Source organism: Rhincodon typus, chromosome 13, assembly GCF_021869965.1.
Source record: "Rhincodon typus isolate 14 chromosome 13, sRhiTyp1.1, whole genome shotgun sequence".
Taxonomy (NCBI): Eukaryota; Metazoa; Chordata; class Chondrichthyes; order Orectolobiformes; family Rhincodontidae; genus Rhincodon; species Rhincodon typus.
Genome location: NC_063344.1, coordinates 54801131 through 54827898, shown reverse-complemented (window position 1 = coordinate 54827898; position 26768 = coordinate 54801131). Strand labels below are relative to the sequence as shown.

Genomic DNA, 26768 nt, shown 5'->3' with positions numbered 1-26768 from the left:
TAATCATGATGCAGATCAAGATATCAGACAGGAAGCCCCACTATGTCCCTAAAAGATACAGAAAGATCTAAATTTGACACCATGCTGGGAGTGGATTATTTATTTTGTTTATCCTGCCTTTGAGAACAAGGGCAATTGACTGCCATATACTAGGATATTTTAGAATCAGCAACCTCTTAAATCTCAAACAATTAATTTCTTTCTTCCTCTGTTTTTCTCATCCACTATAATCCTTTCATTTTGGCTGTCTACTACAAAGGTCTAGAATAAGAGGGACAGGATTTACATGCATTTGGAAAGGCAAGTACTCTTTAGGGATAGTCAATAAGGCTTTGTGCATGGGAAATCGTGTCTCACTAACTTGACTTAATTTTTTGAAGAGGTGACAAAGAAGATTGATGAAGAGTGGTGGAAGTTGTCTATACGGACTTCAGCAAGGTGTTCATCAAGGTTCTGCAAGGTAGGCTGGTTGACAAGGTTAGATCACATAGAATCCAGGGCGAGCTAGACAATTAAAAATAAAGTTGGCTTGAAGGTAGGAGACAGAGGTTGGTGGTAGAGGGTTGGTTTTTTCAGACTGGAGGCCTATGACCAGCAGTGTGCCACAAGGATTGGTGCTGGGTCCAGTACTTTTTGTCATGATTTTGATGTGAATACAGGAGGTATGGTTAATAAGTATGCGGATGACACCAAAATTAGTGGTATAGTCAACAGTGAAGAAGGTTATCCCAGACTACAAAGGGACCTTGATCAGATGGGCCAATGGACCAAGGAGTGGCAGATGGAGTTTAATATAGGTAAATGTAAGGTGTACCATTTTGGTAAGGCAAACCAGGGCAGTTAACGGTAGGGGCTTGGGGGTATTGCCGAACAAAGAGACAGAGGGGTGCAGATGCACAGCTCCTTGAAATTGGAGTCATAGGTAGTCAGGGTGGTGAAGAACGCATTTGGCACACTGCCCTTAATTGGTTAGTGCATTTAGCATAGGAGTTGTACAGGATATTGGTGAGGCCACTCTTAGAATACTGCATTCAAATCTGGTCTCCCTGCTAAAGGAAAGATGTTGTAAAACTTGAAAGGGTTCAGAAAAGACTTACTAGGATGTTGCCAGGATTGGAAGGTTTGAGCTACAGGGAGAGGCTGAATAGCCTAGGGCTTTCTTCCATGGAACGTTGGAGACTAACAGGAGAACTCACAGATGTTTATAAAATCATGAGGGGCATGGATAGGGTGAAAAGCCAAGGTCTTTTTTTCCAGAGTCTAAAACTAGAGGGTGTAGGTTTAAAGTGAGAGGGGAAAGATTTAAAAGGGACCTAAAAGGCAACTTTTTCAAGCAGAGGGTGGTGCGCCTATGGAACAAGCTGCCAGAGGAAGTGGTAGAGGAGGGTACAATTACAACATTTAAAAGGCATCCGAATGGGTATATGAATAGGAAGGATTTAGATGGATATAGGCCAAATGCTGGCAAATTGGGCTAGATTGGTTTAGGATATCTGATTGGCATTGCCAATTTGGACCAAAGGATCTGTTTCTGTGCTGTATAACTCTTTGACTCTGTTGTTCATTCAAATATCTTCAGGTTGACTGGCATATCATGAGTATGAATTTTGGAGATTTTATGAGTTGAGATCAGAGTATTAATATGAGACATTTATTTCATTTTAATCCATGTTTTTACCTTCCATCAAACTTCCTTTCATTCAATTATAGTTATTTCAGTCCTCATTAAAATGAGCTCAAGTAACTTTCACAGAAATGATGAAATTGCAGTTTGAAGGTGCGGATTCATCACCTTAAACTTGAAATCTTGTATCTGTGGTGTTTAGAGATATCTTAGGCTGGATCTTGGCCCATTAACCCCCCACCCCGGAAAGCAGCTGAAATCTGAAAAAAAAATTGGGAAAGCTGACTGCTGCTGGCCGCAAATTTCCTCTCCACTTTCTCTGCTCATCTGGTGTAGATATGGGACTGACAAACGTGTACATTTCCCTGCTTACTGATTCTGATGATCTCTTCTCTTTCCCACCTCATTAAAGTTCTCTCAGATATCCGTGCGCGAGTATAGCATCCTCGTACTCGTGACATTTGTGTGTGTGTTGGGGGGTAGGGAGGGGGTGTGTGGAATTGGATCTGGAGGCAATTTAAACGGGAATTAAATCAGGAGCTGAAATTTAGGATAACAAGGTGTAGAGCTGGATGAACACAGCAGGCCAAGCAGCATCAGAGGAGCAGGAAGGCTGACGTTTCGGGCCCAGACCCTTCTTCTGTTTTTTTCTATTTTTCTGAAGAAGGGTCCAAACCCAAAACATCAGCTTTCCTGCTCCTCTGATGCTGCTTGGCCTGCTGTGTTCATCCAGCTCCACATCTTTGTTATCCTAAATTCTCCAGCATCTGCGGTTCCTACTATCGCTGAAATTTAGGGTAGCGTTTGCATTCACAGGATTAAAGTTTTCTTCTCCACTATCATCTGCTACTGGATGTAAATATTGCAAAAGTCTCAACAGCAGTCTGCTCTAAAAGACATACAGGAGAAGCAACAACAAAGAAATCCGTCCAAAAGGGCGCATATGGTCATGTCCCGTCAAACCACTAGTTTCCGCACATTCACATTGTTTCGATCAAGGGTACATTGCAGTAAAGTGAAACTTAAACTTGCGCCAAACCGAAACTTGGCAAGCAGAAACAGAAAGTTAGCTGTTTTGCTACACTGCAAGCGAGAGATGAGAAACATTTCTGCGAACAAAAGCGACTGTGTTTTATTTAAGGTTGGAACAAGCACTCCCTCTGGTCAAAACCTAGCAAGTTTCTTTAGACTGAAGCGTTTGGTGATGTGGTGGCTCACTTTAATTCAACGAGCAGCGAGACAGCCGATCGCAGCTACCCGGTTTATTTTTCGATTCGGCAAGTCGTTTTTGTTCACCATTTTCTCATTTGTGTTACGCATTATCGGCATTGGTCCCTGTGAAAACATCGGTAAGGAGCTAGGTCATTTTTGTACTAATGCCCCACCCAATCAGATGAATTAATGTAGCAAATAACAAGCAAGCATGCAGTAGTTTGCTTTTTCTGCACTCTGTGTATGTATAGCTACTCTGTTATTTTAGTTGCAGCTACACCAATGGGCAATTGCATAAAAAGAACAGGTAAGCTTCAAAGACAACATATCAAAGATAACATAAGAAAGAAAAGCAGAAAATTCGGCAAATACATGGTAAGATTTACACGTAACATTTGCAGAAGAAAATATCCATTTTTTTGAAAGCTGAAACTGGATTGCACCATGCAGACACCTTCAGAACACAAACTCTGCATCAAAGCTCAAAACTGGATGATCCCTGAAACAAAGAAACGGGATCACCTTGAAGCCTAACCCGTGTTGCTTTCAATACAACCAACACACAAACTTTCTGGTGCCTGCTCATTTTAAAATTAATGCAGCACTGACACAGTGCAAATTGAGAGGCAAACATGGAACATCAGTGTCCATCTTTCATTCTGTCACAGCTCGTGGCTGTAAGGTGCTTTGCCAACCTTTCGTGTCCATAACCAATTGCTTTTGAGATGATGGTGAACTGTCCTTTTGGAACTCTACCCACAATCTAGCTACCCATTTTCTGGGGCAGTTCCACTGAAAACCATTTCAGCCCAAACAGTGTGAGACTTGAGATAACAAGATGTGGAGCTGGATGAACAGAGCAGGCCAAGCAGCATCAGAGGAGCAGGAAGGCTGACGTTTTGGGTCTGGACCCTTCTTCAGAAATGGGGGAGGGGAAGACCAGCTCTTCAGTCAGTATGGAGATAGCAAAAACTGCAGCTACTCACTCATCGAATTTCCTCACACACAGACAGAAAGACTGGGTAGGCAGTTCAATGATCCTTGTACACAGGGTTTGTTGAGGTAATCCTTTTCCAGTCAGGTTCTGCTGCTCCTTAGTCTTCCTTTTCCAGGTACTTCCCCTTACTTGCAGGAAGCACGGGGCGATGTGCCCACTTTTATAACGTCTCAGTTCTGAAGAAGGGTTACTGGATCTGAAATGTTAACTCTGCTTTCTCTCCACAGATGCTGCCAGACCTGCAAAGTTTCTCCAGCAATTTCTGTTTTTGTTTCAGATAGCAAGCATCGTAGTTCTTTGATTTATTTTATAACATATCGCGGTGTTGTTCAAGAGCCACAGCTTACGGCAACTGATGGAGGAAAGCAAATTGGCTTTCTTCAGGCTTGAGGTGGCTTTGACTGCAGAGAAAAAGGATAACACTTTCCTTAGCATCTGCCAATCTACTTGTGCCAATCTGATTTGTTCAATTTATATGTAGACTAAAAACAGCCATGATTATCACTATACCTCTCTCACAACCTCCTGCTACTTTTTTCCCCTGTATACCTCATCCTTCAGTATAGTTACTGTGTAGGCGCTATAAACTACACCCACAAGTAATTCCCTAACTTTGCTGGATTGTTTTTTACCTCCACCTGCCTCGTGCTCCCATGAGGAGCTCGAACCGTTCATCCACTTTACTAACACCTTCCACCCCAACCTTAAGTTCACCTGGACCATCTCTGATACCTCTCTCTCCTTCCTGGACCTCGCTGTCTCCATCTCTGGTAACCACCTGGAAACTGATATTTATTTCAAGCCCACCAACTCCCGCAGCTACATAGACTACACCTCTTCTCACCCACCTTCCTGCAAGGATGCAATCCCTTATTCCCAATTTCTTCGCCTCCGCCACATCTGCTCCCAAGATGAGACGTTCCAATCCCGGACATCCCAGATGTCCTCGTTTTTCAAGGACCGCAATTTCCCCCCACAGTGGTCGAAAACGCCTTCGACTGCATCTCTTGCGTTTCCCACACCTCAGCCCTCACACCCCCTCCCCGCAATAAAAACAAAGACAGAATTCTCCTTGTCCTCACGTATCACCCCATTAACCTCTGAATTCATCGCATCATTCACCACTTCCGCCACCTGCAATCTGACCCCACTGCGAAAGATATATTTCCCTCTCCACCCTTATCTGCCCTTCTGGAGGGACCACTCTCTCCATGACTCCTTTGTTCGCTCCATAATCCCCACTAGCCCCACCACCCCCGCCACCTTTCCCTGCAACCACAGGAGGTGCTACACCTGCCCCTACACCTCCCCCCTCACCTCCATCCCAGGCCCTAAAAAAACCTTCCACATTAAACAGATGCTCACCTGCACATCCGCTAATGTGGTCTATTGTGTCCGCTGTTCCCAATGTAGCCTCCTGTACATCGGGGAGACCAAGCGGAGGCTCGGAGACCGCTTTGTGGAACACTTACACTCGGTTTGTGACAAACAACAACACCTCCCAGTCGTGAACCACTTCACCTCCCACTCCCACTCCCTGGATGATATGTCCATCTTGGGCCTCCTCCAGTATCACAATGATGCCACCCAAAACTGGAGGTACAGCACCTCATATTCTGCCTTGGAACCCTACAAACCAATGGTCTCAATGTGGACTTTACGAGCTTCAAAATCTCCTCATCCCCGACCTCATCTCAATACCAGCGCCCCCTCTCGCCCCCGCCTCCTTGACCTGTCCATCTTCTCTCCCACCTATCCGCTCCTCCCACCTCACTGACCAACCCCCATCCCCACTTCCTACCTCCACTCACCTCTACTAGCTTCATCCCCACCTCCTTGACCTGTCCATCTTCCCTCCCACCTACCCGCCCCTTCCTCCTCGCTGACCAACCCCCATCCCAACTCCCTACCTACACTCACCTTTACTAGCTTCATCCCCACCTCCTTGACCTGTCCGTCTTCTTTCCACCTACCTGCTCCTCTATCCACCTTCTATCACCACCTCCCCCTCTCTCTATTTATTTCAGAGTCCCTTTCCCCTCCCCCATTTCTGAAGAAGGGTCCAGACCGGAAACGTCAGCTTTCCTGCTCCTCTGATGCTGTTTCGTCCAGCTCTACACCTTGTTATCTCAGACTCCAGCATCGGCAGTTCCATAATTTGATCTTTAGACCTATGGTTATGTCACTTCTCTGTCCTAATGTCATCCTTACTGAACAGAGCTCCTCACCACCTCTTCCTAACTTGTCCTCCTCCTGGAATGACAAGTATCCTTGAATGCTCAGGTTCAACCTTAGTCACCTGGCAGCCACATTTCTGTACTGGCTAATCAGATCACACAAATTTCTCTTAAAGCTGATAATTCATCAATGATTTAAATTTAATTTGATTGGCTGGATTATTGTCAAGGCCTTTTAGGCTGATAAGGATTAACTTTATTTCGAAGTACCCTATGGGACATCAAGTTATTTGACCAGAGTTTGGAATGATCATTCTGCCATTTCACGTCAATCACCTGCCATTTCTCTTTTATAGGAGCTTAGGAACAGGAGGAGGCCATTCAAGTCTGTTCACCATTCAATGAGATCATGGTTGATCTGTGGCCTAACTCCGTATACCCACTTTTGGCCCGTATCCCTTAATACTTTCATTTAACAAAAAGAATCCATCTTAGATTTAAATTAGTAACTAATCTGGTATCAGGGGCAGCAAGGTGGTTCAGTGGTGCCTTACAGCACCAGGGACCAGGGTTCGATTCTAGCCTCGGGCGACTGTCTGTGTGGAATTTGCACATTCCCCCCGTGTCTGCATGGGTTTCCTCCGGTTGCTCTGGTTTCCTCCCACAGTCCAAAGATGTGCAGGTTAGGTGGATTGGCCATGCTAAATTGCCCACAGCATTCAGGGATGTGTGGGTTATAGGGAGTTGGGTCTGTGTGGGATGCTCTGAGTGTTGGTGTGACTTGGTGGGCCAAAGGGCCTGTTTCCACACTGTAGGGGTTCTATGGTATGGTTCAACTGCTCTTTGTGGAAGACAGTTCCAAACATTTAGCAACCTTTGCATGTAGAAATGCCTCTTAACATTTCTTCTCAATGGAGTAGTACTAATTTTTAAATTATGCACCCGAGGCATATAGACTCCAACAATTTTCCCACCATATTAGGCTAACCGGTCTGTAATATGCGGTTTTCCTCTTTTACTTTTCTTAACACGTGGAGTGATGTGCAATTTTCCAATCCAGAGGGACAACTCCTGAATCTAGGGGACTCTAAAAGGTTATAGTTCGGGCATCTACAATGTCCACTACTTCCTTTAACACTCTTGGATGGAAACCGAGAGATACCAGGGATTTGTCACTCTTTAATTCAATTTATTTTCCCCATTATCTATGTTTTACTTACTTTAATTTTAGTTAGTCCCTGGCCTGATCCACTTTTAATTTCCTCAGGATTTCTAGCAAGCTATCTTCCTTTTCTACAGTAAATACTGAGGCAAAGTAATTATTCGACACGTCTGTCATTTCCCCATAGTGATTGACAGTGTTTCCACTTGCAGTATTCAGTAGGCCAACATTGTTCCTGACCACCCGTTTTCCCCTTGTGTAACTATAAATGTTTTTTCTTACTGATCTTGATGTCCCCTGCAAGTTTCTTTCATAATCCCTTTTAGTAGTTGTTATGAGCTGCTTTGTATTCTTTGTTGGTCTTTTTATCCCATCCATTCAGCAGGATGCATGTTGCTTTTTGCATCCCCATAGCCCTTAATTCCCTTACTGATTAAAAGTCAGTCTGTCTCAGTCTTGAATATATTTAATGACCTAACATAAACAGCAATCTGCAGGCAAGGAAATGTTGATTCACTGCCCTCCAATGCCAATATATCTTTCCTCCAATAAAAAGATTAAAACCATTCACGCTATTCAACTGCGATCTGACTAATATCGTGTATAGTTCTAGCAAAACTTCCTGACTTTTAGACTCCATTCATTTTGAAATAAAGATCAAGATTCCAGTTGCCATCCCTATTACGCACTGAACTTGAATGTGAGATTTTTGTGATTCACGGACGAGGACTCCCAAATCCTTCTTTTCGGTGGTCTTTCTCCATTTAAATAATCTTCAGCTCCTCTATTTTTCCTGCTAAAGTGCCTACCCTCACATTATCACATTATATTCCATCTGCCAAGATTTTGCCCACTCGCTTAACCTGTCTATATCCCTCTGCAGGTTCTTTGTGCTATCTTTGCCACTTGCTTTCCCTTGGGTATCATTATCCAACTAGCTATCCTGTATTACTGGCATAACTTCTTATGTTGTGAGCCTATATTTCCGTCTCCCAGCAACAGCCCCCCCCCCGCCCACAATTAGTTAAAAACCTTCTGTACAGCCTAAGCAGCGTCTCAGCATGGTTCTGTTGCCAATGTCCAATGAACTGAAACCCATTCCACTCACACCAATATTTCAACCATACTTTTAACTCATTGACTTTATCAGCATAGGCCAGTTTGCCTGTGGTTCATGTAGTAATCCAAATATTATTACTGAGGAGGTTCCGCTTTTCAATTTAGCTCCTCATTGCTCAAAAACTTTCAGCAAAACCTCCTTTCTAGTCCCACCAGTGACATTGGTAACAAGATGGATCTGAGCCTTCCCACTCCAAGTTCTTTTCCAGCTTGGGGAGTTGTCCTTACTCCTGGCACTGGACAGGTAGCACAGCCTTCAGGACTCCTATTCACTGCTGCAGAGAACAATATCTGTCCCACTAATTAATTACCACTACTACATTCCCGTTTCCTTCCCACAGTTGAATGACTCCCTGTACCAAGGTGTCTTAGTCAGTTTGCTCAACTTTTCTGCCTTCCCACTCTTGTCTGTACAGTTTGCAAGAACTTTGTATCGTTGAACTGTTGCAGGGGCCAAGATTTCTTAATTTTAACCCCTGGGTCCTCATACCTGCCTCATGTGCAGTCACACCCTCCTGGTCCTGATCACAGACCAGTTCTGAATGATCTCAACTGAGGGTTGTGACCGCCCTCTGGACCTAAGGGTCCAGGTAATTTTTGTTCCCTTAAGTGGTGCAATGTGTGCAGATCAGACCTCAGCTTCCGAACTTGGATCCACACTTCCTCGAGCTGCAAGCACTTCCAATCACATGGTGTCCAGCAGTTTCCACTTATTGCAACAGAAACACATCACCCATCCTGACACCACTGACATATTTGTTACAAATTTTCAGTTACAAATTAATTACTCACCATTCTTTGCTCTTTACACCTCACTGAATTGACATTGTTTCATAAACGAAAATGGAAAAAAAATCGGCAGTATCAATCTAATACTTAAGCAGTTATTTTTAAGAAAAGAAAATACTGGAACCCAAACACAAACTGAAGGCCTCAATTATGCTTTAAAGGCTGGAAATATTCATTAATCCTACTCTCCAGTCAGCTTCATTCCTGCACTCAGGACACTGTGGTTTATGACATCACTCCACCATTGGTCTCACTGTGGGGCAGACTCTCAATCAATGGCTTTTATCTTCTGATTTATTACTCACTCTGGAGAGTTTACTTCTTGCAGGAAATTTCAGTTAAAGCAACAGTATCTTCCTTTGCACTGAGTTTCCACTTTGAACCTAATTTCCAATCATGTCCAGTAACTCAATCCACCTTCATCTCACTGATTCAGTCCCATACTGATTGTGCTTCTTAGTATAGCTTCAAGTCCCTAGTTATCTGTTCCAACTTTTTGTTCAAACTCACCAACCTTATCTAAGAATAGTGAATTCTCTGGACTCGTTTGCATGATGGTGAAATCTTAGGAAATTGCTAACAAAAATGAATTTTAAAGACTAATCCATTCATTTATTATATTTCAAACTAATTTTATGCATGTGCAAATGTGTATTCAAACACTATTTTTAATTTCTAACTATTTCTAATTTTTAACAGTATTGTGCCTGTTGTATTTATTCAGTTTCAGAAAACATGTTGATATGTCTCGTTATATGTGAGAAGCACCTTATAAATGCAGGTTGTTGTCAAGAATGTCTAAGCAGAATAGTTACTGTTGTGTTTCTAATCAACATTTCCCTTTAATGTTCATGTATTCATGCAGTTTCTGTGGGATTAGTCAATCAGGGAGCCACATGCTTTCTGAACACATTACTACAAACATGGTTCATGATCCCGGAAGTTAAAGATATCATTTACAGGTAGGTATTAGGAGTGCTCATTCTGCAAGTGTAAAGATTCAGTATTGGAAAAATTTACAACTGAGAAGCTTGGTCAACTTCTGTTTGGAAATTGAAAAGTAATTGTAAGATACAGGATGTGAGGCAAAAATTCACAGTGTGAGGTGAATCATGAGTAACTGAGATCTAAAGGAGGTCAGTGCATTTTGGAACCATTGTGCCTTTTCAGTAGTCAGGGGGTAAGTGGAGAAGTGAGTTGGAGAAGTGAAATGGCAGAGGAGAAATATGATGACAACAAGTTTATAGCCTCAAACGGCTTATCATTTCATACTGATTACTAATCAAATTCGAAATGCCCTAAAATAGGAAATTAAAAAAATGTTTAGGTGTAATGTTGCTCTGAATTTAAAGAACATTTTTGAATTAAGTAGTGAAATCATACTATATATCTAATTTGTCCCATTACCACACCTCACCACTCTTTGTTATCGAGTGTTAAAAATGGAGTGAGAGAATATTGCCTGCAGCACTTGATCACTTTCAAAAGTGCTAATATTACATAAATTATGTTTTTCTTAATAGAACTTACAAATTAATTATTTTCAAACTTCAAAATTCAAAGAAATATCCATAAAATGCACAGAATAATCAACAATATAAAATGGAATATTGGACAAAACACTAGCTGGAGTATTGTTTCTGTTAAAATATATGACATTCCTGTTTATATACAAGCACACCAGTTAACTCCAAAGATATCTACGAGTGGAAGCATACTACATGACCAAAACTTTTGTGACTTCCTATCAAATGGCATGAAGTGTTAGCCTGCTTATTGTAACAAATATGTTTAGAGGTAAAATTCCTCAAAAAAACAGTTGGAATCCAAGAAAGGATTTCTGATTTCCTACTTGTATGACTTTGCCACTGAAGTAATCAACAAAGCAATTTTACTTCCTTTATTTGTGTGTCCAAGTAATTATTTCTATTTGAAACGTGATTGAATACCATTCATAGACTTTAAAGGATTATGACTTTCTCTATTAGGAAGTTCAAAATTATTCAATTCTTTAGTTGCTAAAGGAATCAATTTTCCTAAATGTAAAATGCCATTTGTTTCAGGTCAAATTCAAATGTGGCATTTGTACGTGAATTACAAAAGCTGTTCAATAAAATGGAAAGCAAAGAAGAAAAGTGCTTAAGGACGAATGAGTTGACCATGAGCTTGCAACTGAATGGTAAGCATTCGACAAAACCATTCATTCAACTTCCAAATATATAAATCTACTTATCCATCCATCAAAAACTGTTTCTCCTCGTCTCAGTATTCTGCTGCCTGGTCAATTTGTTAATTTTCTGTGATTGAGGTGGTTCCTTAAGTCAGTAATAGAGACTCATTAGAGAAAAAAAATGTTTAGGTTTCCAAAGACATTTCTCGTTGTTTAAAAATTGCAAAGGCCAAGCTGTGAATCCGTGCGGTATGCCATTAAAGAGATAGTGAGGACATCGCACTTTCGTGAACTATGGTAATTCAGTCCAATAATAGCTGCCCTCAGTATGTTGAGGCTACACTCTGAGGTTGCCACAATGTCTTGTGTTTTCCAAAATCTTGTCTTTCTTTTAGTTGTCAAAGGTGAACATCTGAATATCCACCATTTCCTGAAATTCTAGCGTCAACCAACATAAGGAAAATAATGGTTTTGTAAGAGCTTCCATACAATGTATTTTACCATAGGGATGGTCAGGAACAAACAAGACAAGCAAATGTCAGGAAATGGCGAGAGTCTGTTTAAAGGCTTTAGAGTGCCTTTCTTGCAATCAAAAGAAAATGGAAAGTAGAATAAACTGAGTGCAATTGAACCGTCAGAGAAGGAACAGAAGAAGGAAAAATGGGTAGAGGGAAAGGATCAAGAAGTGTGAGTGGGGGTGGGTCGTGAACGTGTTCTGCTGACACAGAGTAATCTGTGCAGGGTGCCTGTAAACCCAAGTTTAAAAAGTGGGAACTTGGCACAAAGATGGAATTTGGCTCAAAGGGGGAAGATGGAGCTGCTTTTTGTTTACAGTTCACATTGCAGTATTTTTATTAAGTATTACACTTATCAATAACTTACACTAGATCAAGTTCTTGGTTAAAAGACCACAAATGCAAGCAAATTAAACGCGCTGTTCCATTCAAAACTGTCATGGCTGACCTTTGACCTCAACTCCGCTTTTCTGCCCAATCCCCATATCTCTTGATTCTCTGAGAGGCCAAGAACTTGTCAATCCCTGCCTTAAATATATTCAATAATGAAGCATACCCAACCTCCTTGGGAAGAGAATTTCAAATATTCAGAACCCTTTGACTGAAGCAATTTATTTTCATCTCAGATGATACTTAAAAGCATCAGAATTATATATCAGGAAATCATTAGCTGGTTGTGTGTCTTCTCCTTTGGGAGAAAAGGTGCTGAGGAATGACTTACAAGAGGAGTTTAAAATTATAAAAGGTAATGATACAGTGGCTTTAGAAAATGATATGTCTTCTGGGGAAGAGCATAACAGCGTTTCATCAGATAAGATGGCCACCAAGAGTTCCTATAGGGAATTCAGAAGAAACCTCTTTATCCAAATGATAGTTGAATGTACATGTCACTACCATATGGTGTGGTTGAAGTGAATTGAATATAATAGACGAGAACATGAGAGAGAAAGGAATAGAGTGTTAAAAGAAAGGAGGGAGAGACCTGGCAAGAAAGTACTGATCATGAGCTGATATGCTTGCATCCAGTTTTAAGGAAGTGATAACGACAACTTAAAAATTGTGAAGCAATTTGTAGAGTCAAAACAGTTTTACAAAATCAGACTTCATTTTGGTTTATTATAATTGAGGATAGTAGTTGCAAGTTGCATTAAGAAGTTGAATACTTAGATTTTCAAAAGATATCAGTTAAGGAACCACATGAAAAATTGTTACACAAGATAAAGGTTCATTGGGTTGGGAGTAATATTTTAATACTTGTGATAAAATCTGTATAATATGTATGATTATTTTGGATTTTAAAACAGAGGCAGATGGTTATTTGTCAGTTCTTCAGAAATAATTTTTTTTAAGTCAAGTTATTTGGATCAGTGGCATAACTGGTCATTTCCAAGAAAACACGTAACTTTAGTGAAGTGCTTGACCAGGGATTCAGTTATTAATAAATGAAATACTTATACTGTTGAATTCAGGGAAGATCAGAGGACATTAGCTTTGATTTCAGAGCAGAAAGTTCAAGGTTTCAGTCAGGGGAATCGGTCACATTGGCAGAAAAGGTTTCAGTCTGTGAGCATCAATGTTGTGAGGGTGTGTAGAAGTATTACAGCTATCCAAACTGAAAATAGGTTTAGGCCATCAGAATTGAAAAAAACGTTCAAGCTAACAGACTCTGAAAGAAATTGGAATCCTATCAGTAGTCCAAGGAAAGGAACTGGGAAGATTCAATTAAGTAATACATCAAAGAGTTGAGATGGGAGTGATAATTCTCTGGTAGTAAGATTCAGTAAAAAGATTATATACGGAATAGATTAAACCTTTGCTTTGGTGTTTATGTTAAGATCATAACTGTCTTCTAGATTTGCTTGCTTCTTTCATTTAATAAATTTACATTCTGTTGTTAAAGAACATCTGTAGCCTTTGTGAATATGTTTCAATACTAACTGTCATGTTAACCAACTGAAAAAAAATTCCATCAAGCCAGGTTTCATTCTGGCATCTGACTTGCCCAGTATTACCATCAGCTTGGACATAACAAAGTGGATAGGGGGATAATTAAAGTAAAGAAAACATTCACAACAAACAGATCATTTTCAAATTGGTAGTCACATGGCAAGGATTAGTGTTGGGGTCTCAAATATTTAAAATCTTCATTGGTGATTTAAATGAAGAGATTGTGTGCAATTTGTTTGCTGGTTAATTTTAATGGGAATATAATCAACTCTAAATGCAAGTTTATTGGTTCAAGCCTACTCTAGTTCCAAACCATTATCTAGTTTAACAGTTTAGTGCATACTCCATTGAAGGATTAACAGCAAAATTCTATTTTGGATGAAGTTTATACTTATTACCTTTCACTGATGCTAACATATCAGGAATTCTCAGTCAACATATTTCATGTATTGTTAATGCTTGTATTTTCAATTAAACATAATTTCTGAACATTCTTCCTTTTAAGTCTTTGAACAGCTTGATATTGAAGAATATTTTCGCAATCTGATTAACAAACTGAATGCTGAAGTAGACCAAGGCCATAACATTCTGGAGGTAAAATTCATCTATGATATTTATGCACTATTTTTGAATTTGTTTTTATTTATGTTGCCACCTTCCCAATTTTCTGTTCTTTTTCTACGTATATCCTCCTAATTGTCTTCAACTCTTCTTCCTCATTTTACCTTTCTCATCATGTGCATCCTTTTGTCTGTTTGTTTATTGGTATTCACCTATTCTATTTCACTCTGCCTCTCTCTCGGTATATCACTAACAAATTTAAATTACTGTTCTCCTCATTATCTTTATCTTTTTACTGTGAATGTAAGTGAGTAGAAAATCTGTGTTAATAAAGATATCCTAATGATAATTTTGCTAGGACTACTTTTGCTAGAGAAAAGAGCACATGTGTCAGTGGCTGGTCTCCTCACTTGAGTGACTGTCACTAGTACCCATGCCATCGGTGGCACATCTTGACTATCTGCTTGCCCCATAGTTTGAGAAGTCCAGTGACAAGTGCTAGATCTGGCAGAAACTAGGGTGGTCAATTGATTGCCCTTACTCTTGGGGGACAGCCCATTTATTCATCAGCCCCCTTAATGAGAACATCATACCCTTCTCATAAATTTTTAAAGCTTCACCGGTCTAAATAATGTTCCATTCCTACAAATCCAGGCAGGCCAGATGTTCATCAGGAAAGAGTTAGTATACCATTATTCACTTCGCAAACCAGTCTCTAAGACGCATGAAGGTTCTGTGTGGATGATTTCGCTGCACTAGCCATGTTTCTTGATATTATGAAGACTAAGGAATTAGCATCCCAGAACCTTCCAATTCATTGCACTTTTAAGAGTAAGCAGAGGCTCCACCGTTGCAGGAAATGCTGAAAGTGCCAGTAGTGCCAAGGATTTTTAACCCGTCTGCTGCAGTCTTCATAAGGCTACTGAGAGGGAGAGCACCAGAAGGACCAAGGGATTTTATCCCCAAGTAATTTATGCTCTTTCATTGCCCAACCTCTTCAAAATATGTTGTACTGTTTTAAAAAGAAAGACTGACAGTTTTGTCAAACAAATCAATGAAGCACAAGGATTTTTTTAATATGAGATTTGAAACATTAGTTTTTTTTTGATATTATAATTAAATCCTGAATGGCAGATTGTGGACTCTGTGTTCATTGGCTTTTATCTTACAGCTTTATCAGATCGTAATGGTTCAATCTATGAAGTGTTCAACATGTACACAACCTGTTATGGATGATTGTTTTTTTCTGGACCTGCCATTATCCATTTATACAGCTGACTCTTCAGAAATAAAAAGTCTAGTAAGTTTATTTATTTGAATTAAAAATTGAGTTTAATATCATGTATTGTTTTTGCGGAGTTTAATATAACTGACATTTGCGATATCCGTAGCTTCACCATATTAACAAAAGGTAATTCACACTCTTGGAGAAAGAAAATGTTAAGCTAAATTGAATGAAGTTAGTCTTTCATCTTTTGATTTTCTTGGTTTCTCATTTCCTCTGATCTCCAATGGAATGGTGCTGGAAAACAAAAGAGGATACATCCATTCTCATTGGCAGATATCCCAGGGTAGCAGTGCAAATTATAAGGTTGAAGCATTTTCCTTTAAGCCAGAAGTGTCAAAATAAATCTTGATTTCCTTCGGAGTTTCCCACCATCGCTCTGTTTTAGCATGTATGCATGTTGAATTGACAGCATGTGCCTATGTTAAATGAGATATATCTGTTTGCAATTTCTTTCCGTTATTGAAAGAAGGGGGATATTGTCTTATATCTCACAGCAGATATGTAATATATCTTTAAGGGACACGCCCCTGATATCATCATATCATCCGGCATTTGACCTAATGGTATAAAACTCTCAGTCTCCACCACACTGAGCTCAGTTCACTTGTAGGATGACACACTGAGGGAAGCCGGTTGCAGTTTATCTAAATTATGTAGCTTGACTCCAGACATGCATGTGCCTATAATTGTAATATACATGTGAAGGTACCAGTCCCTGCAGTAAAAGTTCATTAACTTCTTCAATAGTATGTGACCCATGTCTCAACCTAATGTTCTGGGAGCTAACGTCATTTTCACTGTGTCATGGTGTCAGATCATCATATTATTAGCTACTACCTCATTCATACATCTCTTAATATTTAATTTTGCACTTTTAAGAGACTGATAAGTTAAAAGCTTACAGGGCAGATAATAGGAGCTGGAGTGACATCATGGGTACAACTCCACGTGGGCAATGATTTACAGTGTCATATTGCATTCAGCGTTGAAACCATTGTAAATGGCAACATACTAGTTAGCGCATTGCCTTAAATGCCATGTGAGACTTTTAAAAAATTTTAACCTGTTATTTTCTCTCTAAAGGAAGTCGCTCTCCAAGAGTTTCTGAAGGTTGTTACCTTGGATAATGACAATGCACCTTACTGCAACACCTGTGACAAAAAGACTAAAACAGAAACAGTAAGTTTTCCTCTGTCACCAATGACAGTTAATATAATTTCACAAGCAGTTGGCTGTTGACAAAGTGGCATGATGACAAATGGAATGTAGAGGTTGAGTGCATAGACTTTGGGATCTCAGGGGTATTTGAACTGGACTTTGGAGATAATCAAGTTGGGTTAGTGAGTAATCAGGTTGTGTTGGCATGGATATGGACAAGTCAGGTCACATGGGCATTTGTCATGTCTCAGGGCTGGTCAGGTCAGATCTTAGGTAGGGGTTGATGTATTCAAGGCAGTGAGAGTGGTAAGGTTGAATCAGTAGCAAGTACGGGTTTGGATTGGGTCAGTGGGATGGTTATGGGATAATTGGTGGGTCCGGAGTGATGATAGTAGGTGGGCGTCAGAGGGAAATCAGTTGGAGAGTTGAGAGGCCAGGTACTCATTTGTAGATGTACCCAGGGGTTAGAACTGGTTTTAATCTGTTTAACATTTCTGAGTAATTACCAAGGTAGGTAAATCGGAATCCTCCAAAGTATCCATCTGTAACTCAGAGATGGAGGCTTTTTCAAAGAGTTCCTGCACTGAGAATTGACCATCCCAGACAATGGGGTGAATTTGAGGGACTACTAAGGAGTCCTGAGATGCATCTTACATGGTATTCAAGTCTCCCTGGACAATGATTACTTTTCATATCTTACATGGTATTCGAGTCTCCCTGGACAATGATTACTTTTCACATCTTGGCTTAATTAAGGATGACAGTGAAAAAAAGACATTATCTTAAATTTTCATAAGTCTCCCTTTTAAGATTTTTTTAAAGTAAATTAATCTTATATTTTGCAGCGATACTATTTTAAACAGTTGCCTCAACTTCTCACATTTCAAATAAAACGATTTGGAGTTGTCAGCAACGGGATGTATTACCAGAAAATTCATCTTCAGATTTCTATTCCGTGGACTTTGCAATTTAACAAATCTCTGGTAAGGGTACTTGCCAATACATTTAATGCTAATATTTTAATGGAGAGTAGTTTGTAGTATCTGTTTTGCTGGAGATTATTTTGTAATAAATTCCAAAATATCATCTATGTCGTTACCTACTTTTATTATACTTGGGATTAAATCAGGAGCAGAAGTTTGAAAGTGTCATTATATAGTGGTTTCTAACAATGACCAACAGCAATTGGCCTATTGCCAAATTTCAACGCATCCATTTAATTTTCCTACATCCCTTCACTTACAGCATTAATTTATAGCGACGGGTTTTGTTTCCATGTTTGGTTACTAGAGGATTGCTGAAAAGGACACTTTTTAATCACAGCTTTTCATCTTGCGCTCAGAACAATTTGCAAGAATATAAATTTGCAGGGGAAACCAACATTTTTCCTGAATGAGATTAGAGTAGTAATTGGTTGGAAAGTGGACTCTGATTGGTAGAGATATTGATATGAGCAATGCAATCATTAATGCCGATTGTCACTTTGTGCAAACTTTGTGCTCCAACAAGGAAGGAACGTAAAGTCAGAATGCATGTACTGCAGGCAAATAGAAAGGTAAATGTCATATTTTTCTTTAATATAAGGTGATACAGGCATGATCTCACCAAAGCCATGTGTAATTGTGTTCATTTATAGTACTATGCACTATTTAAGTTTCCTTATTTAAGGAAGGATATACTCTCAGAGGGAGCAGTACAGCTAAGATTCACTATCTTGGTTTCCTGGACAGAGGGGCTTGACTTATGACAAAAAGTTGAGTAAATTGATCCGATGTTGTCTGTAGTTTGGAAGAATTAGAGGTGACTGCATTGATAAATTGGAAAATTTTGTAGGGACATGATAGGGTAGACACTGGCTTGAGAATCTAGAGCATGGGGGTACATTTGCAGTGTAAATTGTTGATCATTTAGAACTAAGATGAGGAACTTCTCTCAAATGCTGAATCTTTAGAATTCTCTATTCCAGAGGACTGGGGAGGTTCCATAATTAAGGAATGTAAAGGTGATGAAATTTAGGATGGAAATTCAAAAACTTAGCGCCCAGGCATTTGAAGACATGGCCATCAATGATGGAGTGATTGAAAAATGAGGATGTTCAAGAGGTCAAAATTAAAGGAGCCCTGGTGCTTTGGAGTGTTAGAATTGAAATCTTGCTTGATAAACTGAGATTGGCCAGACTTGGACACTGTTACAGATGTAGAAACAGGCGATCATTGTGATGATGTGGATGTACGCTTGAAATGTCAAATCAGCATCAAGTTTGACGATGAGGTTGTTTCCGACAGTTATCAGAGGGCAAAATAACACACAAGTAAAGATGCCTATACAACCAGTCCCACACAAATCTGATACCTTGTATATCATAATCTCTAGGTATAGTTGGTTTATTTCTTGTTGGCAAGATATAATGAGTGGTGTGCTTTGGGTATCAGTGCTGGGGCCTCAATTGTTTTAATCATTTATAATTGACTTGGATGAAGGGACTGAAGTATGGAAGTTAAATTTGCTGTTGACTCAAAGATGGCTAGCAAATTAAGTTGTGATGAGGATATAAGTAGGCTACAAGGGGATATGTACATGGTACATCAGTGGGCAAAAATCAGGCAAATGAAGTATCTTGTAGGAAAATGAAAAGGTGTCTATTTTGGAAGGAAAAAAATCAAAAAGCATATTGCCTAAATAATGAAAGATTGCAGAGCTGTGAGATGCAGAAGGATCTGAGTGTCTGGGACAGGAGTCACAAAAGGTTAGTATGCAGGGACAGGAAGAAATTTGGAAATCTAATCAAATGTTATCATGTATTGTGAGGGTAATTAAGTACAAAAGTATTGGATTGATGGTTCAATTAGACAGGTCTTTGGTAAGACTCATCAGGAATGTTGTGCACAGTATTGGTGTCCTTATTTAAAGAAGAAAGCAAATGCTTTGTAAACAGTTCAAAGAAGGTTTGCTAGATTAGTACCTAAAATGGATGAGTTGTCTTATGAGGAGAGGTCAGATAGGCTATGTTTGCAGCTGCTAGAGTTTCAAAGAGTGAGAGATAATTTGATTGAAGCATATGATCCTGAGAGGCTCTGACAAGTTAGATGCTTGCTTATGTGGGAAAAATAGCAGTCACTGATGAAAAATAAGGAATCACAAATTTAAAACAGAAGTGGGGAGAATTTTTTTTGAGGCTTGTTAGCCTTTGGAATTCTCTTCCTAAAGTCGGTGGAAGCAGAGTCTTTGGATATTTTTAAGATAGAGGTAGATACATCCTTTATAAGCGAGGAGGTGAAAGATTATTACGGTGAGGTGGTATATGAAACTGCTACTCGAAGTTTTCTAAATGGTTCTACGTGTTTCACAGCATTTGATGGCTTATTTATAAATTCAGCAGAGTTTCATTGTCCAAGCTATTGGACAAATGTTTGCATATGCAACGAATTTGCAACATTTATTACTTCATGTGTATTGCATAGCCTGAACCAAATTGATCTCAAAATGTCATGCTATATAACAAATATAATTCATTTTATATTTACTATGGCTTTTAATTCAATTTTTGTACAGGATAATGACAATGAATGGTGTTTCACATCAACAACCACCAACGTAAGAAATGAATGGGTAAGAAAGTAAAACCGAGTGTACAACTGTTATGTCACCCATTTTAGACTATTGCTAAAAGTTCAAACTCTATTCCCCCCCCGCCCCACCCCTCCCTGGCCAAATCCCACCAACTCCCCAGTATCTTTAATGGAATGTTTGATATTGAATATTTAATTTCCAATGCTGTACCTATTGCAGTATATATAGTAAATTAGGATCAAAAATGTATTTGATGAAATAAAACATTTTTCTTTTGCACAATTGTTTTCTGTAGTCACACTGATTACATGGTAATTATGATAATAACTAATCCTTATATTGGTGACATCCTCTCAGTGAATGTAGGTGAGCTTCTCTGCTTATCATGAATGTTACCAGTGAGGTCATTAACATCTGGACAAACACCTATATGACAGGCACAAATATGACAGGCTTGATTTTCACCTTTAAGCATTCAACCTTCATATGCTGCTCCTTGTGTCAAAAGTAACATCTTCTCCCCTGAATCTGCCCTCCAAATCATCATTTCATCTAACCTGAGAAAGGCCTGGGCTTTATCCCCTTTCTCAGCACAGTCCGATTTCTTCTCAGCCCTGCCCTTCCTCTCCAGTTCCAGTTTCTCCAGAAGGTTCCAAAATGAGACCTGTTACTAATCAAGTTATGAGTTAATACATAATGATCTGCCATTATTTCCTTTATTTCAGAGACTTTATGGACCTCTAGTTGAAATTTTAAGCTCAAAGGGATGCTGTTTTTGAATTTCTCCATCCCTATCATCATAAGGTTATTGAGGATGTGTTCCACCTTCATCACATTACAGTGTTCATCAAATGCCATTTCCTTTTCCATAGCATGGTTCTGGTCCATTGTTTCTCAAATGTGTATATTTCTGTGTGCAGGCATTTCTGACATCGAGTCATAATCATTTCTGACATCAACATCATCTATATTTCTGGCATCAAATCATTTAGTACAGCTATCCTGAGCCACTGTGATAGCCCTTACCTATCAAAGAAAAGACTCTCTTCCACATTACAGCAGTGGTGTGAAATGTCTTCTGAAACATGCTATGGACTGTGGTTGTGTTCAACCATTTGCTCTTTAAAAATATTTTCCACTGCTTATCCATTGTGATCTCTTTAAGTAAGCTTGTACCTCACTCCATCATAGTATCCTTTATTTAGATTGTTGACCCTTACAGTTGGAAACAAGGGAAATTATAATGGGGAACAAAGAGATGGCCGACCAACTAAATACGTATTTTTTTGCTGCCTTAATAAAGGGGGACACAAATAATAATAAAGGAGGACACAAATAATGTCCCAAAACTGTTGGGAAACATGGGGTCTAGCAGGAGGGAGGAATTGAAGGATTAGTAGAGGAATGGTGTTGGGGAAATTGATGGGATTAAAGGCCAATATATCCCTTAGGCTGACAGTCTGCATCCTGGAGTACTTAAGGAAGTGGCCTGGACATAGTGGATGCATCGGTGATCATCTTCCAAGACTCTGTAGATGCTGGAACAGTTGCAGTGGATTTGAGGGTAGATAATGTAACCCTACAACAGAGAGAAAACAGCGAATTAAAGACCTATTAGCCTGACATCGGTAGTAGGAAAAACGCTGGTGTCCATTACAAAAGATTTAAGAGTGACCACATGGAAAACAGTGACAGGATGGGAAAGAGTCAGCGTGGATTTAAGGAGGGGAAATCAGGCTTGACAAGTCTACTGCAATTTTCCGAGGATGTAACTAGCAGAGTTGTTAAGGGGAAGCCAGTGTGGGTAGTTTACTTGGACATTCAGAAGGCTTTTGACAAGGTTCCGTTAGAAAAAATTCACATTTAAAATTAAAGCATAAGGAATTGGGGTAGGGCAGTGACATGAATTGTGAACTGGTTGACAGACAGGAAACAAAGAGTAAAGATAAAAACGCCTTTTTCCAGGCAGCACATAATGACTATTGGGGTACTGCAGGGATCGGTTATGTATCCCAGCTATTCACAATAATCTATTGATGATTTAGGTGAGGTAATTGAATGTAATATCTTCAAGTTTGAAAATGACAAAAGCTGGGTGGCATGGTGAGCCTAGAGGAGGATTGAGAGGAAGAATCAGAATCCCTACAGTTTGGAAACAGGCCATTTGGCCCATCAAGTCCATACAAACTTTCCCAGAGACTTCACAAACTAAATCCTTTCTCTCAAGTGAAACCTCTCTTTTGAACTGAAAACTTGATTTTTCTGGACTGAGGTCAAAAGCTAAACTAATGGCTCCAGGCTGTGTTCTCTGTCTGTTATCAACATTCCATCAATTAACACCAAAATAGCCTGCTGGGCACTTTACTGAATCATGTGCTTTCTTGGAAATAACGCATGTAGGTCAGCGGGCCAAATGACGTTGTCACCTTTCAAAAAGAAATGACTTGCAAAACTGAAACTAAAATTAATCTTCCTCTATTTCAAAAATCCAAATTCCAAAAATAATGACAATACATTATAACATTCATCACGGAAGTCAAATGGGAATTTCAGGTTCTGCTTTTAATTTCCTTATTATGGCATTTGTTTAGCAGACTTGACAAGGAGACAATTATTTTGCATAATGCAATGGACTTTTTTGCTTGAGGGTTTAAACTTTATCCTTGGACAATAAATGTCCTGCGAATTGAAGCCAGATGGGTAACATTACTTCACTACTGGAGGTGTTATTCCTACATTTTTCCAAAAACCAAGAAGTTTACTTTGCCCCTAAAGAAAAATGATGGTAGCTTATTCTACCCACTCTGCATGGGGTGATAGCCATTTTGTGAAGTTATAGTGCAGTTGACACTTGTTTCAACATGACAAGATTGCAACTTCATGTTAGTGTCAAAGACTTGCAGCCTCTGCCATTAACACATGTATTTTGATCCATTATTCATGTTCCTTTTCCTTTTGCTGTCCCTATGACCCCAGGGCCTTTCAATCTCTATGTCCCCCATACCTGCTGTTTCATTAGAACCCCTTTACATTGCTATTAATTGCCCAGTTTACCCAAGAACCTAAACCTTAGAATTTCCCATGCCTTGGGTAGGCCCTATGCCTTCTACATGTAGAGACTAGAGCTATCACTACCTGTTTGAAGCTCCTCCTTCCAGAGCTTCCATTAACTGAGCTTCCATTAACTGAGGTTCCACCCTCCTATTTGCAATTGTTCTCTATCAGTTTCACCATTTCCTCAGCACCCCAATGCAATGAAGCCTATTTCCAGACTTGTATTTCCTGCTTTCTCAAGATCTCTGTGGTTAATGCCCCAATAAACCCCCTGACCATTACTGACAAATCCTCCATGAACAACAGTTTCCTCGTGTCCCTGAACTGATCTCGCAAGGACAGCTCCAACTGACCTGGGCCTAATCTCTTCACTAAAATCTCCGCAGCACCTTGACTGAGCTACCTGTAATCCCTGAATCTCTGCACTTGACCTGCAGGACTGACTATGACCCAATCTTCAGACTGCAAAGACTCAAATTCCTAGGCTGTGATAGAATCAAATGCTTTACCACAGCCAACCCCTGGAGTGCTACCAGATGAACAGCTGACCGACTGTGGCAGTACCTGCTGACTGACTGTAGTTCTCCTTCACCCCACCAATGACTCTTTTCCTTTGACTTTCAACACATGCTCATTTGCTTTAAGCACAAGCAATGTGCTTGCTGCATAAGCTGCTGGGATATGCTGCAGTTTTGACATTGACTTTTTGTTTTCTTTATTCATTCATGGGATGAGGGCATCGCTGACGAGGCAGCGTTTATTGCCCATCCCTAATTGCCCAGATGACAGTTAAGAGTCAACCACATTACTGTAGGTCTGGAGTCACAAGTAAACCAGACCAAGTAAGGCTGGCAGTTTCCTTCGCTAAAGGACATTAGTGAACCAGATGGGTTTTTCCAACCATCGACAATGGATTCACGATCATCATAAGATTCTTAATTCCAGATATTTATTGAATTCAAATTCCACCATCTGCCATGGCGGGATTCGAACCCAGGTTCCCAGAAAGTTATCTGGGTCTCTGGATTAACAGTCCAGCGATAATACCACTAGGCTACATGTATGCATCACATCAGCCAGATATTAAAAGTCATGTGGCACTGTTCAAAAAGGAGCAAGAAAACATAACAGCTGGCAATTTATTTCATCCTGTTTGATCAAACTTTTTATGTGCAAATTGACACTTCTCTACATTTCAACTTGCCTTTAACATAATAAAATGGCTAAAGACATGTTATCAACCAAATGATCACATTTCAAAAGTACTTGACACATACTCAGAATGTTGCTGATTGTAAAAGTAAGAGGTTTGTAAAACAAAAAGTTTATTTTTTTAGTTTATAAATTTAATATGAAATTATGTTCTTTTTGAAGGGACAAAATGGAAAAGCCGTAGATCCTAAAATCAAAACACGAACTGCGAGAGCTACTCAACAAGTCAGTCAGTTCTTGAAAGGACACATCTCAGTTGTTATCCTTTGTTAGAGAGCTGGCGTATCTTTCTGATATGACCATTCCCTCCTTTCACAATTTTGGGACACTCCATCTTACAATGATTGCACTCCTCCTACAATGCGTGTTTTGTTCCATTGGCAATACATTCCAGGCGTGCAAACGTCCTGTCCTCCACAACACAGGAAGTACCTCAGTGTGCACCTGTATTTGTCAAAATTCTGAAAAGTTGAAGTTCTATATACAAGATTTCACATTACAGCAGGAAAGAAATAATCTCTTGCTATTTCATTTCTCTCCATTTTAGGAGGAAAGGTATGAGTTGTTTGCAATATGGCACCACATTGGGGGATATGGGAGTGGTCACTATTATGCTGAAATCAAATGTGGAGATAGTTGGAATATCTTTAACGATGAAAAGATTAAAAAGGTAACTGCAGTTGTTAAAATATAAGCTTATTTTGGTGAAAGGGCGAAAAGAAGTGCTGAGTCAGTTTTGTGCGAATAAAATGAGCCAGATTGGAAATGTGTTTTTTTTTACCACATATTCTTGAGGCCAATTGCCGATTACGATCATGTGAACCTTGCTGGAAGTGTTAAAACAGACACCCACAAATTTAACATTTAAGCACTGATTACAGGCAATTTTTATGAAGTGGTTTATATGAGGTCCACACAGCTTTTCCAGCAAAGATGTGCAATGCACTGCTGACACTTGACAGTGGATTTCAGGCCGAGGTCAAGTGAGAGGATGCGTAAGTTGTTAGACCTAGCACTGCAGGTACAGGTGAAGAAGCCCCAGAGTGGGAGACATGACTTGTACCCACAAGGGAGAATACCACCTCCCCCTCTGTCCGTCTCTTCTATAGCATCTGGAACTGCTCAGACTGGTATTCTCATGCCCTCCTCCAGTTCATCCAGCAGGGTCAAGAGGGACACCTAGCAAAAATTACCAACATTCCCCAGGGTGGCACAGTACTTATTTGTTTTAGGTGAAGTCCCCAGGAATACATTTCAATAATGTGAATAGAGTTTTTGACAAATTATCTCTGAAAAGCTCCCATGTGTTTCAGAGGTCCTTTTCCAATCTCCAATAGCAAAAGGACATTAAAATGTGCATCTACCTTTTAAATGGCATTTGAAATCCTCAGTGACCTGTTCATTCCCAACTAGCTCGTCACCTTAGGAGAGGGTGTTGGGTCAAATGTTATTCATTGAAATGCTACGCAATATGGCAAGATTGCATTGTGTGCAAACACAGATGTTTTGATTGCATAGAATGACTAAATATAGTGGAATAATAGAGATAACTTTAACTGCTTCTGGTCTGTGCTCACTGGTATGAGGCCCAAGACAATTTAAGACCAGGACCTCTTGCATTGTTTGGAACTACAAATGGCTCCTCTGATTGCCAACATTGGGAGGGTAAGAAATTGACCAGCTGCCACACTGAGACACTCAACAGTCAGAGTCTATGAATGGTGAGGCAATCCCAGGCCCTTGGATATAAGCAGTAGCCTGGAGTTTCCAATTCGCCCTGAGGTTGCCAAAATTTTCTGTTTAACTCACTTGCATCATTCCTTGATTGATCCCTGGCAATTCCTTTCGAGGATCATTGATTATGTTTCTCACTGCCTTGTACAAATTGGTGGACTCCACATGATACATGCTCCATTTGTTAGTATTTTGATTACTGCAATCAGGACGCTATGTATATCATAAGGCAATAACCCTCCTATCTGAACCAGCTAAGCAATCTGGTCCTCATGCTTGACCCTACCTAAGATACGAGAGGACAAAGTGAGAGTGTGCATAAGGTGGTAAGTGAACTGACACCATTTTCATGATATTTCTGCTCCATTTCATCAGGCAATCAAAGTTAAAATTAATTCAGAGATAGTAGGAACTGCAGATGCTGGAGAATCTGAGATAACAAGGTGTAGAGCTGGATGAACACAGCAGGCCAAGCAGCA

At 39.8% G+C, this 26768-nt stretch overlaps 1 protein-coding gene across 5 annotated transcripts in view; it reads left to right on the top strand.

Moving 5' to 3' along the window:
- The first annotated feature begins 2652 nt into the window (after positions 1-2652).
- The window catches only part of LOC109911073 (ubiquitin carboxyl-terminal hydrolase 47-like), a 33936-nt gene continuing 9820 nt past the window's right edge, over positions 2653-26768 (top strand). For 3 of the 5 annotated variants that reach the window (XM_048604579.1, XM_048604578.1, XM_048604577.1), the window contains exons 1-10: positions 2653-2973; positions 9946-10042; positions 11144-11259; positions 14218-14306; positions 15445-15573; positions 16645-16740; positions 17565-17702; positions 20272-20328; positions 24718-24780; positions 25103-25225. In XM_048604579.1, the coding sequence (XP_048460536.1) occupies positions 2721-2973; positions 9946-10042; positions 11144-11259; positions 14218-14306; positions 15445-15573; positions 16645-16740; positions 17565-17702; positions 20272-20328; positions 24718-24780; positions 25103-25225 (1161 nt within the window). In that variant the 5' untranslated portion in view covers positions 2653-2720. The remainder of the gene's footprint in view (positions 2974-9945; positions 10043-11143; positions 11260-14217; positions 14307-15444; positions 15574-16644; positions 16741-17564; positions 17703-20271; positions 20329-24717; positions 24781-25102; positions 25226-26768) is intronic. The other 2 variants (XM_048604580.1, XM_020510326.2) reach the window with 1 other exon arrangement.